General features: G+C 35.4%; 1 protein-coding gene across 5 annotated transcripts in view; it reads right to left on the reverse strand.

Annotated features, from left to right (window-relative positions):
• SCML2 (Scm polycomb group protein like 2) overlaps positions 1-15,758 on the reverse strand; it is a 157,812-nt gene that overhangs the window by 80,642 nt on the left and 61,412 nt on the right. For all 5 annotated transcript variants that reach the window (XM_007500826.3, XM_016424760.2, XM_007500827.3 and 2 more), the window contains one exon: positions 1,681-1,924. In XM_007500826.3, the coding sequence (XP_007500888.1) occupies positions 1,681-1,924 (244 nt within the window). The remainder of the gene's footprint in view (positions 1-1,680; positions 1,925-15,758) is intronic.

The following is a 15,758-nucleotide window of genomic DNA, read 5'->3' on the forward strand; positions in this document are numbered from 1 at the left end:
CCAATGGAACTGCTTGTTGGCTCTGGGTGAAGGCAGAGAAGAGGAAGGGAAAGAAAATGAATTATGTAAGCATGGGGAAAAGGTTTAAAAATAAAAATAAAAGGAGAAAATAGGAAAAAAAAGAAAAAAGAAAAGGTAACAAGCTGGAGGAAAAACTAATACAACTAATATAACAAAGTATTGGGTTAAATATAATGAGATATTAGATAGATAGATAGATAGATAGATAGATAGATAGATAGATAGATAGACAGACTAATAGTCCTAAAATAAAAATCAAGTAACTCCCCTGCTTTAAAATCTCTAATGGCCCCCTATCGTTTATAGGATAAAATACGAACTCCATAGTCTGGCATTTAAAGCTTATCAAAATGTGACTCCCATCAATCAATCTATCCAGACTTATTAGACATTATTTTCCTTAATACTACTTACCAGACAATATAGCCAACTAAGTATTCAATAAAGTTTATAATCCATTTCTTGTCACCTATGCCTTTATACAAATTGTTGTTCTGTTACTCCCTCTTTTCCCATATTTACTTCTCCTACCCCCAGGTCTAGAAGATACTCCTTCATTACAACTGACTCAGAATCCCAATTCCTTCATGGCTCACTTCTATTGCCACCTCCTGCAGGAAGACCTCCCCCAATTTCTCCAGTTCTTAATGCATTCTTCTAAGTCAAATTACTTTGTATTTACTTATCTATGTATATGTTATATCTTTGCAATAGAATATAAGCTCTCATAGGATGTTAACTGTCTCATTGTCGTATCCTCAATGCTTCTAACAGTGCCTTACATATAACAAGCATTTAATAATGTTTAATTTAATAGACTATTCTTTTCAGGTATACATTTCTTTCCCAAATCCAAAACAAAATATTCACATTTCTACATATAATTGTATATTTAAATATATGTATATAATGGACATATACACATGCAAGTACACATAAATCTAAACAATTAACTTAATTGCATCACATATGCAATACCCAAGATTCTATTCAACCACTATTTATTAGGAGAGCATTGTGCTAAGTTCAGTGGAAGATAACCAATATTAAGAAACCATCTCATCTAAACCACACATATTATAAACAAAGGCACTGAGGCCAAGAGAAGAGATCTGCCTCAGGTTACATAGTTGGCTAGTTTTCATTTCATGTGGCCTTGCCCAACTATCCTAGATCCTGAGATACCATTCAAAATCTTCCAGGCCTAAGAGTGTTTCTCCTTTGACCTGAATCGCTGCCCATTTGGGCCCTATTCCTTTCTACCTCCTCCCTATCTCAAATCTTTTGATATCAACTTCTGACTCTTAAATTATGATCCTATCTGCCTCTGCACCTTGTTTGACTTGGACATGTGAAGAACTACACTGATCAGCATCAACCAACCATGACCTTGCCAGCATTCTCTAATTTGGTTTGATTCTTTGAATTCTTTCCCGAGATTTGTCCTCAGGTCTCTCATAACTAGTATTATACTCTTATGTGTTGTTTTAGCCCTTTTGATCTAAGTTAGTTGATGTCCAGGCTTCACACATGGGCTGGTCATTTGTTTACTTGCTACAACAACCTAACATCAGCTGTCTCAGATAATAATAGCAGTAAGCCTTAGAGAACTCACTAATTTGAAAATATAAAAGTTCATGCCATTACTAACTGGCTTACCATTATTTCCTGGAGGTTGCAGTGCATCTCCTGTTAAGCCACACCACCCAACTGGGAAGATATCTCGAGAATCATACTTGCACCAATAATCAAATGCTCCTCTCCAGCCATCAAATGTAATAAAAACTTCATCTCCTTTAACATCCCCAACAGTTGCTGGGCAGATCAAATAAGGATTCTTTTTGTCTATTGCTTCAAGTTTCATTCCAATTTTTAAAAGATTTGGGGCTGGTTTTGGAGGTTCCTACAAAAAAAAAAGATAAAATGTAAATTGCTAAGAAGCATTTTTAATCATTTTTGTTTTAGAATCTTTAGCAACCAAAAAGTAATATACACATTAGATTACATGCAATAAAATCAGATGTTCTGAATTGGAATTGAGCTGGAAAAAAAATAACAAAATGAAAATATTCTCTAACAGCAACTAAAAATGTCATAAAGGCCATACACTAAAGCACATGACATTTGACTAGAAACTCATTGCACCTTCATTCAGGACCTACCTATTTCTCCCTTTACAGGAGCTTAAGTATAATAAACTTTGTTTCCTGAACTTATAGGAAGGTCCAAAAGCACATGAAAGGTCACAAACTTAAAATGAGAGGATATATAAATTCATTAATAGTAGGGAGAATTAATAGCAAAAGAAGTGACAGAAAAAATTTTTTAATAAAATCATTTAATTGCTGGTGGGGATGTGAATTGATCCAACCATTCTGGAGGGCAGTTTGGAACTATGCCCAAAGGGTGATAAAAGACTGCCTGCCCTTTGATCCAGCCATAGCACTGCTGGGTTTATACCCTAAAGAGATAATAAGGAAAAAGACTTGTACAATGTTCATAGCTGTGTTCGTTGTGGTGGCCCAAAATTGGAAAATATGGGGATGCCCATCAATTGGGGAATGGCTGAACAAATTGTGGTATATGTTGGTGATGGAATACTATTGTGCTCAAAGGATTAATAATATAACTAATATATAATTATTAAACTGTAGGAATTCCATGTGAACTGGAATGACCTCCAAGAATTGATCCAGAATGAAAGGAGAAGGACCAGGAAAATATTGTATACAGAGATTGATACACTGTGGTACAACCAAATGTAATGGGCTTCTCCATTAGTGGCAATGCAGTGATCCTGAAGAACTCGCAGGGAGTTATGAGAAAGAACACTATCTGCATTCAGAGGAAACACTGTGGGAGTAGAAACAGAAGAAAAACAACTGCTTGATTACATGGGTCAAGGGGACATGATTGGGGATGTAGACACTAAATGCACATCCTAGTGCAAACATCAACAGCATGGAAATGGGTTCTGATCAAGGACACACGTAAAACCCAGTGGAATTGTACATCTGCTACAGGAATGGGGGGAGGAGGGTAAAGAATATGATTCTTGTAACCAAGGAATAATGTTCTAAATTGACTAAATAAAATTTTCAATTTAAATAAATAAAAGCATTTAATGTATGACAGCTTAGAGTCATTTGATTTAGGAATAAAAAAATCTACATACATCATTAAATCCTATACACTTGGCTATATTTCTTTTTTAAGCAATTAATGTTGAGTTTTATACTGGGATTGTTTCTGTTAATAGTTAAAATGCAGTGGATATATGGTATGAAGGACAGGATATGTTTGATTGTGAGTCAGGAAAACCTGGGCTAAAATCTCCCCCTACTAGCTGTGTGATCCTGGGAAAGTCTCTGTAGCCTCTATCAACTCCCTAGGCTGAAATATGTTAAATAGAGTAACTATTTCATTTTACAAATGAAGATATTGAGATCCAGGGAAGGTAAATAATTTGTTATAGGTCACAAGTAGTTTAGAGACGAGATCTGAGCTAGGCCCTGAATTCGGTAATTTCTCTTTCTTGTACCATGCTTTTGCTGCTTGGCTTATACAAACAGGATGGGGAAGAAATGATAGCTAGCTATACATGTCCAAAAGATTAAATTTATTCTGCTCTACCCTCAAAAGGACAGAACTAGGAATAATTCAAAGAAGTGGATTCAGATTCATGTAAAGAAAAATTCCCTAAAAACTGAAGTTGTTCTAAAATACAATAAGCGGCATTTCTGCTTTGTATCGAGTTCTCTAAAGCTAGGGCTCTCCAAAGAGAGTCTGGATGTCCATTTATTAAGAGATTTTAAAGTTGTTTATGTCCAGGTACATGTTGAGCCAAATATTCTCAGGTCCTTAGTATTTCTAAGATTCTATTCTAATTCAATCTTTTCAAACCCAATGCAAAGTTTACCTTCTGCAAGAAGCCTTCTCCAAGTTTTCTAATCAATTGACTCCCCTTCTGCCATTCCCTACCCACCACAAGGCTGTCTATACATCTCCATAGGACTACTATCTTCAGACACTGAGTAGCTATGTGCCCTAGGACAAAGTGACAGCTCTCAGCCCCAGTTTATTCATATATAAACTAGGGAAGAGTAATGGCACCTCTTCACAAGGTTCTTTTGATGATCAAAGAGATACCTGTAAAGGACTTTGCAAACCTTAAAACACTGTATAAAATGTAGCCATTTTAGGATGAATAGGGCATATTTTTATATTCATATCTTTTACTAGACAGTAAGCTCCCTATGGCAGGTGTCTCCCCCCACCCCTTAAACCTTCCATCTTAGAATACATATTATGTATTGGTTCTAAGACAGAAAAGGAGAAAGGGCTAGCAATGGGAGTTAAGTGACTTGCCCAGAGTCAACACAGGGAGGAAGTATCTGGATCCAGATTTGAACTCAGGACTTCCCATCTCTGACCAAGCTCTCTATCCACTAAGCCCACCTATCTTTCCCTGCAGAGATTGTGGCAAATGGCCAAAAGAGACTGCAGAGACAAATGGCAAAATACTATCACAGAAAGAACAGTGGCCTTTGAATAGGAAGATCAGAGTCTGAGTCTTTCCACTTGCTAGTCATAGGATATTGGGACAATATTTTTTCTTTTATGTGCTCTAGTTTGCTCTACTAGAAAAGGGAGGCAATAGCTTAATTCCCTTCCCCATAAGTTTTGAGCACTGAATGAGATAATGGATCCTATACCTTGTATTTCTATAATTACAAAGTTGACAAACTACATTGGTAGAGGGAGTTTCTTCAGTGCAACTTAAAAGTCCCCCAAAATATTCTGTAAAGTTTAAAATGCTAGGTAAATATCAGCTGTATATTGTTTTATGAGTTACCTAAAATTTATAGCTTGCCCAGAGACTAGTACATTGTAACTGTAAATGATTTGGAGACACTTGTTGAATCTGTGTATAATTTCCACTAACCCTCTCTGTTGCTCCCATTCCAAGCTGCTAGCAGAAAATGCAAAACCACACTGAATTTCATGCATTAAAATTGATGTCCTATTCTTTCTTTCTTGTCCCTATACTTCTTGGTAGTCCTTCTATACATCATTCATCAATGCCTGGTTGCATTAGCTACAAAACTTTCACAAATCTCTCATCTTTTACTGAGATCAAAGACATCCATTGATGGATATCTCAAATCCTCTCCTACAAACTTCTGACATTTCTTTGTATTTTCATTCATTCTTTCCTCTTTCTTACCTATCTTTTGGAAGTGGTATCTCCTACTCACTGAAGCTAACCCTTCCAGCTGCACTCTTGATCCTATCTTTGCCTTTGCTGCTAACTATATAAATCCCCTCTCTTCTTTGCATCCTTATTTTTTCCCTTTTCAGTGGTCTCATCATTCAGCCATTGATGCTCAAATAGTCATCTGGGAGCAGCCAGATTGTTCAGTGGAGAGTCAGGCTTGGAAATGGGAGTAAAATTTAAACTCAGACACTTCCTATCTGTGTGACTCCAGGCAAGTCACTTAACCCCCACTGCCTAGCCCTCACCACTCTTCTGCCTTAGAACAAATACACAGTAGTGACTCTGTGTAAATGGAATTATCCTCCTTTATCTTCACTTAATCAATCAAGAACTTGGAGGGCTCCTCCTTTCAGAGTTAGTCAAACATTTGAAGAACCTTTTACTAGAAAAGAATTTCACACCCTCAGACTAGAAATGGATTCCACAAGCACTGCCCTTCTTGGGTAGTGCCAGGCAAATTAAGAAACTATGATTTGTTCCTGAGATGTGATAGACCAACCCACGGTGAAAGGAAGTAGAAACCAGAGAGACAGGAAATTACCTGGAAAAAGGATTATAATAGGTGAGACCAGAGAGCTGAACAGTCACTACTTCCACATTGGGGGGACTCCTGCATTGTACTATATTTGTGTATATAATTTTACCCCTGCTAGGATTATAAAATGTGATAATTGTGTGTGTGTGTGTGTGTGTGTGTGTGTGTGTGTGTGTGTGTGTGTGTGTGTGTGTGTAGAGTATCTAACTTGGAATTGTTTGAGATTCAAATAAGATGATTATATATAAAAGAACTAAATAACAGCCTAGTTCTAATAGTAATAGTAATGACATTACTATTGTGAATTCCTTACAGAGAAACACTTTTACTATTTATCTCTATATCTCCTACCAACTAGGATGTACTCTTTCTATTAAGTGCTTAAATATTCCCTGAATGAACTAGGATTCTAATACTTTCAAAAGTTTCATAATTCTCGGGCAATACCCGAGAGTGCTTTATCTGCTGGCTAGAGGCCTTATGTGATATTAAATTCATAACATATATAATAACTGGTACAGACAAGAAAATATCACATTTATTTCTTCTAGAAAAGAAAAAAGTATTTTGAATGAGAAAAGCAAAAATAGATGAAATATCACAACATTCTTATTCCTTAAATAAGGTATTTTATTTCCAAATATTGTCACAAAGTAGTCTTTTTCTCCCCCCAAAAATACTTATCTTGTTCAACTTCTCAATTTGCAGACAAAAGGCTAAATAAAACACTAGGAAAAAAAGAGTTAAGTGATTTGTCCAGGATCACTAAGCTAGGAAATTATTTGAGGCCAGAAGGTCATGTCTCCTGACTCCAGACCTGGAGCTCTGTCCATTCTGCTACTTACCTGCCCCTACAGAGTAGTCTTTCAGAACTCTACATCTTCAAATATCTACCTAAAACAAGTTCAAAGCCAAAAGGTGATTTATATTCAGTAACTATACTTACTTCAAAAAAGAGAACTTCTATAGCACTTCTAAAGTTCTATAGCAGTACTTTTTATAATAGGAAAAGTAGGCAATAAAAGATCATTTTTGATTGGTTTTTCTTTTCTTTTTCTTTCTTTAAAGAGTATTATTTGTAATATGGAAATGTCTTGTCTGGAGGGAAATTGAGAGAAATTTTAATGAGATAAAGGAACAAAAGGATTTTTTAATCCCCCTCCAATTACATGAAAACGTTTATCTTTTTTTTTAAGTTTGAGCCTTAGTCTTCCCCCTTATCCTTCTTCTCAGATGGTAAGCAAAGGGATATAGATTCTGCATATGCAATAATGTATTTTGTGAAAGAAAATTCAAACAACCAAAAAATGAAGAAAGTAAGTAAATAAAATATAGTATGTCTTAGTCTGCATTCAGACTCCCATCAGTTCTTTCTTGGGAGGCAGATTGCATTTTCAATTATGAGTCCTTCAGGATTGTCTTGGATCTTGTACTGCTAAGAATAGCACAACTGTCAATCATATAAAATTGCTTTTATTATATACAATGTACTCCTGATTCTACTCCATTTACATAGCATCAGTTCAGGTAGGTTTCTCTGAAATCATCCTCATCATTTCTTGTTCAATTCCTCAAGTGACGGACATACTCTCAATTTCCAAGTCTGTACCACCACAAAAAAAGCAGATGTAAATATTTTTGTACAAACAAATCCTCAAAAGGTTATTTACAAAAAAATATTTTTAAGGCAAATGAATGACATATTTCTTTACAAACAGAAGGAATTTTTTTAATTTGTGCTGGTAACTAAGAACTACATTTCCAGTTCCTGTCTCTCTCCTGAAATTTAATCTCCTCTCATCATTGCCTATATGACATTTCAAATTGGTGTCCCAGAGACAACTCAAATATAACATATTTGTTTGTTTGTTTTACCAATTACTCATAACAAATTTTCACACACATTTTTCTAAGTTATATGATTAAACTTATCTCCCTCCCTTCTTTCCCTTCCCCATCTTGTGCTGGCAGGTGATTTGATCTGGGTTATTTATGTATTATCATGCAAAAAACATATTTCCATGTTCTTCATTTTTGTGAGTAATCTCATAAAACAGAAACCCCAAAACATAAACCCAAATAATCAATTGAAAAATTGTATGCTTTCATCTGCCATTTAAATCATCACAGATTTGGTATGCACTTAATCATTTTCAACACACAATGTGCAAAGATAAAAACAAAATAGTCCCTCTCCTCAAAAACTGTTTAATTCCCTGAGGGAAACAACGTGTAAATGGAAATTACAAAATGTAAGGAAAAAAGAGATAAACTATTTTGGTCTTCTGATATACCAGTCATATAAATTACCATCAGCCAATAAAAATTGTTATAGATAAGAAATTCTGAAAATAGAAAGAAATATAAAGCAAAAGGAAGACTGTTAAGATTCCTATGTTAAAACATAAATGAATGACGAGGAGTGGTGTGCATTTTACAAATAAAGATTTCTAAGTCTAGACCTCTTAGCAAGAAGCAGTATGACAAAGCAAATAGTAAGATGACTTAAATCAGACCCTGCTAAAAGCATATGATGGCTTTGTAACCACTGACAAATTACATCACCTCTCAGTATTGTAGGTAACTCGCTAATACTGGAGAACGGAGGATGTTTCCTCATCTGGAAGTTCCCTAAACCAACGTAATCACAAATTTGGTTCTTATCCCTCTTCTTAAAATAATCATAGAACTTTGTTTTAAAAGTACTTAATTTTCACAATATCTTATGTAATTGATACACAGTTACTGAATAAAAGCATACTGCTATAAAGAATGATAAAGAGTGTAGTCAGTTTTTCAAAAAATTTATTATACTTTTCAAAAACCTGGACAAAGAAAAGCACTGAAACCCAGAATTTCTGGTCAGAGTTCAGAATCTTTAGGCAGAATGACAAAGGATGTTTCAATTTTTTAAAAATATTTTTTAAACAATATGGAGTGGCTAAGAGACAGAAGGATCAATGTAATAGACTTAAGGTAAATGACCTTAGCAAGATAGTTTGATAAACCCCAAAATACTAGCTTTGGGGACAAAAGCCCACTATTAGACAAAAATGGCTGGGAAAATTATAAAACAGTATGGGAAAGATTAGGCTTAGATCAACATCTCACACTCTAAAGCAAGATAAATTCAGAATGGGTAAATGACTTAAATATAAAGAAGGTAAATAAATTATGTGAACATAAAATATTATACCTGTCAGATCTGTGGGAAAGGAGGGAATGTAACAACCAAGCAGGAGTCAGAGAACACTAACAAAATGTAAAATGAATAATTTTGATATTAAATTTAAAAGTTTCTGTATAAACAAAGCCAACGCAACCAAAATTAGAAGGGAAGCAACAAATTCTGAAAAAACATTTTATAACAAAAACCTCTGACAAAGGTCTAATTTCTCAAATTTATAAGAAGCTAAATCAATTCTACAAAAAACCAAGCCATTCCCCAATTGATAAATGGGTAAATGACATGAATAGGCAATTTTCAGATAAAGAAATCAAAATTATCAATAAGAACATGGAAAAGTGTTCTAAATCTCTTATAACTAGAGAAATGCAAATCAAAACAACTCTGAGATACCACCTCCCACCTAGCAGTTTGGCTAATATGACAACAAAGAAAAGTAATAAATGTTGGAAGGGATGTGGCAAAATTGGGACACTAATACACTGCTAGTGGAGTTGTAAATTGGTCCAACCATTCTGGAGGGCAATTTGGAATTATGCCCAAAGGGCTTTAAAAGACTTCCTGTCCTTTGATCCAGCCATTCCATGGCTGTGTTTGTACCCCAAGAGATAAGGAAAAAGATTTATACAAAAATATTTACACCTATACTTTTTGTGGTTACAAAAAATTGGAAAATGAGGGGATGCCCTTTAATTGGGGAATGGCTGAACAAATTGTGGTATATGTTGGTGATGGAATACTATTGTGCTCAAAGGAATAATTAACTGGAAGAATTCCATGGGAACTGGAACAATCTCCAGGAATTGATGCATAGCAGAACCAGGAGAACACAGAAACAGATTGCAATGACCCAAGACAATTCTGAGAGACTTATGAGAAAAAAACACTATCCACATCCAGAGAAAAAACTGTGGGAGTAGAAATGCAGAAGAAAAACATTTGCTTGATCACATAGTTCAATGGGGACATAACTGGGGATGTAAACTCTAAACAATCACTCTTTTACAAATAATAATATGGAAATAGGTACATGTAAAACTCAGTGGAACTGCTCGTTGGCTATGGGAGGGTGAAGGGAGGAGATGAGGGAAAGAACATGAATCATGTAACCATGGAAAAATAGTCTAAATTAAACAAATTTAAATATATATGTGTGTATATATATTTTTAATGGGATGAAATCATATAACTTGCGGAAATTTATTATTACATGTAAGTGGTAAAAAATTTAGAAATAATAAAATGGGGTGCAAGGATGTCAGTTGTCTCTAAAAATACATAAAACCCTCATTTTAAAAAAAACTGTGAACTTTCTTTGTCTGGGTGGAAGCTAGAAGATTAATGCCATTTATTAGGTTTTCTTTAAGGCCAACTTGAGATTGTTAGGTAAATGTCTCCCTCTGCTGCTTAAAACAGAACCATTCTTCCAAAATTAATGGTATGATAGGAGCTAAAACATTGAATGAATCAGAAAAGTCATCTTTATTCGCTTTATATTTATTAATAAAAACTCACCCTCTAATGGAAAGTACTTCTCATATGTGGTGTAATAAGTATATAAAAGAGACCATCAAATAGAACAGATATTCTTATTTAAGGTCCAGGAAAACATTCTAAGAAGGACCTATTAAATAACTAAACTATATTACAAAGACAGCACTATCAATAATCAATGAAAGTCATCTTTGATTCTAATTCCATTTCCCCACAAAAGTGTATATTTCAGGTTTTTTCCCTTTTTAAGTTTTTTTTGGGGGGGGTCTCAAATTACATGTGTGACAGAGGCTGGCACTCTCTCTGAGCCAACCCTAAACATCAACTTATCCTCTCCTAGATCCTGTTCCCTTTACCATCCCCAAACCTTTTCTCCATTACACATGCAAAATAATTTTTGATTATTTTTTATCATTTTTGAATTCTAAATTCCCTTCCTCCTCTCCCCTCCTTGAAAAGGCAAGCACTTTGATATATATTATACATGTCTACTCATGCAAAATGTATTTCAATATGCATTCCAAGTGCTTCTAAAAATTTTTTAAATGCATAAACCCTCTTCTTCCACAATGATCCTTTCTTTAAAAATAATTAAGCAAAAACCATCAATAAAATGAACAACATCTAAAAATATATACAATATTCTGTTGTCCCTTAGTTCTGCTATGAAGGAGAAGGTATATATTTCACAGGTTTTTCTCTGGGAACTTCACACTGGTTTTTTAATATTTAAAAAGTTCAATTTCCAAAATATCACTACAAAGTCTATACCCTAAAAGAGATTTTTTTTAAAAAAGGATCTATTTGTACAAAAATATTTATAGTTGTTCTTTTTGTAGTGGCAAAGAATGGAAAATTGAGGGGATGTCTGTTAATTGAGGAACAAATTGAGGAACAAATTGTGGTATATGATTGTAACAGAATCATGTTGTAAGAAATAATGAGAAGGATGATTTCAGAAAAACCTGGAAAGACCTACATGAACCAATGAAAAATGAATTGAGAAGAGCAAGGAGAATATTGTACACAGTACCAATAATACTGTGTGATAATCAACTATGAATGGCTTAGCTATTCTCAGCAACACAATGATCTAAGACAATTCCAAAGGATTCATGAAGGAAAATGTTATCCTACTTCCAGAGAAAGAACTGATATGAGCCTCAAGGAAGATAGAAGCTTACCATTTTTCATTTTATTTTCTTGGCGGTAATTTTGTTTCGTTTCATATGAATGTTCTTAACATAACATGACTAATATGAAAATGTTTTGCATGATGACACATGTATAGTCCAGAACAAACTGCATACAGTTGGAGGTGGGGGGTGGGGGTATGTAGAACTCAAAAATTTTATAAAACAATGGTTAAAAATTGTTATTACATGTAATTGGAAAAAATTATATTAAAAATCCAACTTCCTTTTGGTGAACTTTTCGTTTAAATTGTTTTCTTCTTTTGGTTCTTTTGTTTGTTTCTTCAATTCATGTAAGTCTTTGGGGTTTCTCTGAATTCCTCCTATTTCTCACTTCTTATTAGTTATATTCCTATTCTTATATGGTTTTTTCACCATTTAAATACCAACTTTTTCATAGCTCTTTTCTACCTCAAAAAGTATTGCTATGAATATTTTTGTATTAGGTCATCGGAACTTTGCTAACTGTGACTTCTTAGTATACAGTCTAGAGGCATGCTTTGCTGACAACAAGGAGATTCAAATCTGGGCTCAGAATTTATTACCTCTAGGACCCTAGGCAAGTCACTTAACCAGTTCCTTCATCTGTAAAATGGAGATAATAATAGCTCCTTCATCCAAGTGTTGCAAGGATCAAATAGATAATTAAAAAAAGCACACTTAGCATGTCTGACACACAGTAGGCTCTTAATGAATGCTTGTTTCCTTCCTTCCCATATGCCCATGTTTGGAATATTGAGGCAAGTATGTGCAGTTCAGATACTTCCTGTGTAATTCTAAGTTAATATACAAAAAAGTTGTAGCGATTCAGATTTCACCAAAAACTTTATTTATATGCTTATTTTCCTATTACTACTCCAACACCAACTGTTGCCAAGTTGTTTGTTTTTAAATGTATTTGCCAGGTAGCAAGTGAGACTTGACCTATAGTAAGCTAACCTCTGGATTAACTCATCAGATTATATACAAATTTAGTGTACTGTGTGCACTTCCAACTTTGGTTTGTTTTTGTTGTTATTTTAAATATAGTTCAAGTTTCCTTCTGCCTTTGCAGTTTTGTAATTTAATTCTATTGACCTCTTTTTCAAAAAATTTTGGATATTTCATTTTTTTCTCAACTCTCTAACCTTGTTAAATTTTATTTCATTCCTAAAACACCTAATTTTCATCTTTATTTCTTTGAATAGTTCCATTCTATTCTTTGCATTTCTGAAACAATCAATAAACATTTCAGAAATGCCTACTAAAGTATCAGGTGCTAAATGCTAAATCTAAAAAACGGGCAAAAAAACATTCTGTCCAAGAGGAACACACAATTAAATAAGGAATATAAAACATAAACAACTATGTACAAATAAGATGGAATGGAAATAATTATCAAAAAGAAAGCACTAAAATTAAGAGGGATTAGAAAAGGCTTTCAATAGAAGGTATGATTTTAGCCAGGATTTGGGAGACATTGCAGGCATGGGAGACAACCAGATAGTCACTACCAGTTGGGAAATGAAGCGTCTTGGGTGAAGTACAGCAGAGTCCATGAGACATGGGGATATAAAATGTAAAAACAAAAGAAAGGTAAGCAGGGGCCAGTTTGTGAGAGGCTTTGAATGGCAAGAGATGATTTTATATTTGTTCCTAAAGCGGTTAAGAGAGCCACCGAGTAGAAGGGCAACATCTTCGGATCTATACTTTGCAGATAAGTGTGGGTGGGATTGAAGTGATGAAGGGATCAAACAGACCACTGAAATAATCCAGGTATGAGGTGATGAGAGCCTGCACCAGAATAATGAAACCTCCATAACATATTAGAAACAAGGCATGAAAAAGACAGAATAGAGAATGATCTTTAGTTTATGTAAAAGGGAATTCTTTGTTCTGAGTTTACACTTGTTAAAGGGAATCCTTTATTCCCTGTGTCTATCCTGAATTAACACTAACTTAAGTACCCCTACTTAGTTGAATCAACAGAAGCTTGAACTAGGTGGAGGAGCTCACAAACCACTTAGTGAATTCACACCCCATGAGTAGTCAACTCCCCCAAAGGTGAGATTTATGAAATTTACACCCTTAGATGAGAACTTAAACTGCAGAAGGTGAGAAGTCAATCCCACAGACACTGCCCCCTGAGCACTGCTAGAAAATCTGGAAATTGAGGCAGGGACAAGAAGTCCACATAAAAGCAAGACCAAAACTCCTCCTTTGGAGGAGATGGTCTTGGAGAAGATAGCTGAAGAGATTGTCTTCTGGAGATAGTCTTCTGACTGGGGAGTCTTCAAGGGAGCGTCGCTGGAGACTGCGGTTTGGATCGTGGGCTTGGAGCTTGGCTTCAACGTAGACTCTGACTCCTGGACTAACTTTATTGGGTGAGCAAAAGGCTGACTCCTTTCCTAGTTTTCTAAGAGACTAGCTTCCATCTTGAAGGAGGTCACGTGGTTACTCGCCACCAGCCTTCCTGGTGGAGAGCTAATTAATCTCTGCCTGGATTAAGCAGACCTGAAGTAAAAATTGTAATTAGAAAATAAGTATTGTTTTATTAGTTTAGTGATAAGAAGTAAAGTGGCTGCTTGAGAAAAGAACTGGAGTTTGAAGCAGAGCTGAGAGAGCATGTTAATTTCAATTGTTGACAGTTATAACGTTTTTCTATGTCAGTTACACTCTGGCAGTTGGCAGAGACACACGTTCAGAGACTCTCAGGGTTGGAGGAGGTAACATATTTGCCTCTCTCTCTGTCTGAGGGAAAGATCTGAAGGAGATCTGAAGGAGCTCAGTGTTTTCTTTTCCCAAATAGTGTGAATTTTAGATTTTCTCCACCCTGATTAAATCTTTAAAATCCTAAAAAACAGGAATGTCTACATCCCTACTTAAGGATTAAGTGTTGAGGAGGATGGCCTATGACAGACATGTGCTAGAAAGTGACAAATCAGAAAACAACTGACAGACTCCCTGAGCTGTCCTAAGTCAAGCTTTAAGCTACCATTGGTACATGTGAGACACAGGAAGTGATGTAAAAAAACGTTCTATATATTTGGCATCACTTCCTCTCTCTAGGCTCTCTCACAGAGACATGGCTGTGGCTCTCACTCTATCTCTGGCTCTGGCAAGGAGACGTGGCTCTCACTCTGGCTGGTGGCTCGTGGCTTTGTGCTGGGCAGCATTTTGGCATCTTAGCTTGCCTGCAGTCTTGTCCAGGTTTGGCAGTGAGCGTCCTTTGTGTGGGGACAGGGAGAAGCTCAATAGCGTGGGTCAGGTGAGGCATCTTCCCTGATCTCTCTCGGAATTTAGGCTGATTCCTTTTTTCCCTTTACCTTTCCTAAAATGCTATCCTCCTAGGAGGCCCCTCATCTCAGAGGAGGCCTCGTGGCTGGAAGCCAAGCTAGATTAAATCTTTTTTTTTTTTTACTGCCTATCCATGTCCCTTGCCCATTTATCAATTGGGGAATGGCTTGATTTTTTGTACAATTGATTTAGCTCTTTATAAATTTGAGTAAAATTAAACCTTTGTCAGAGGTTTTTATGAAGATTTTTTACCAATTTGTTGTTTGCCTTCTGATTTTAGTTACATTGGTTTTTTTGTACAAAAGCCTTTTAATTTGATGTAGTTGAAATTATTTATTTTACATTTTGTGATTCTTTCTATGTCTTGCTTGGTTTTAAAGTCTTTCCCTTCCCAAAGGTCTGACATGTATACTATTCTGTGTTTACCCAATTTACTTATGGTTTCCTTCTTTATGTTTAAGTCTTTCACCCATTTTGAATTTATCTTGGTGTAGGGTGTCAGGTGTTGATCAATTCCTAATCTCTCCCACACTGTCTTCCAATTTTCCCAGCAGTTCTTATCGAATAGTGGATTTTTGTCCCAAGACCTGGGATCTTTGGGTTTATCGTATACTATCTGGCTGAGGTTGAGGTCTCTGAACTCCCCTTGGCTCAGATTAGGCTGGAGAAATCTTATACCCTTTTCCCTCTCTCTTCTTAATTCCTTCCCTTTATTTTAATTAAACCACTATAAAATTCCCAAACTGACTTGAGTATTTTTATTGGGATTTGAAT

This window comes from Monodelphis domestica, chromosome 8 (genome assembly GCF_027887165.1).
Source record: "Monodelphis domestica isolate mMonDom1 chromosome 8, mMonDom1.pri, whole genome shotgun sequence".
Lineage (NCBI taxonomy): Eukaryota > Metazoa > Chordata > Mammalia > Didelphimorphia > Didelphidae > Monodelphis > Monodelphis domestica.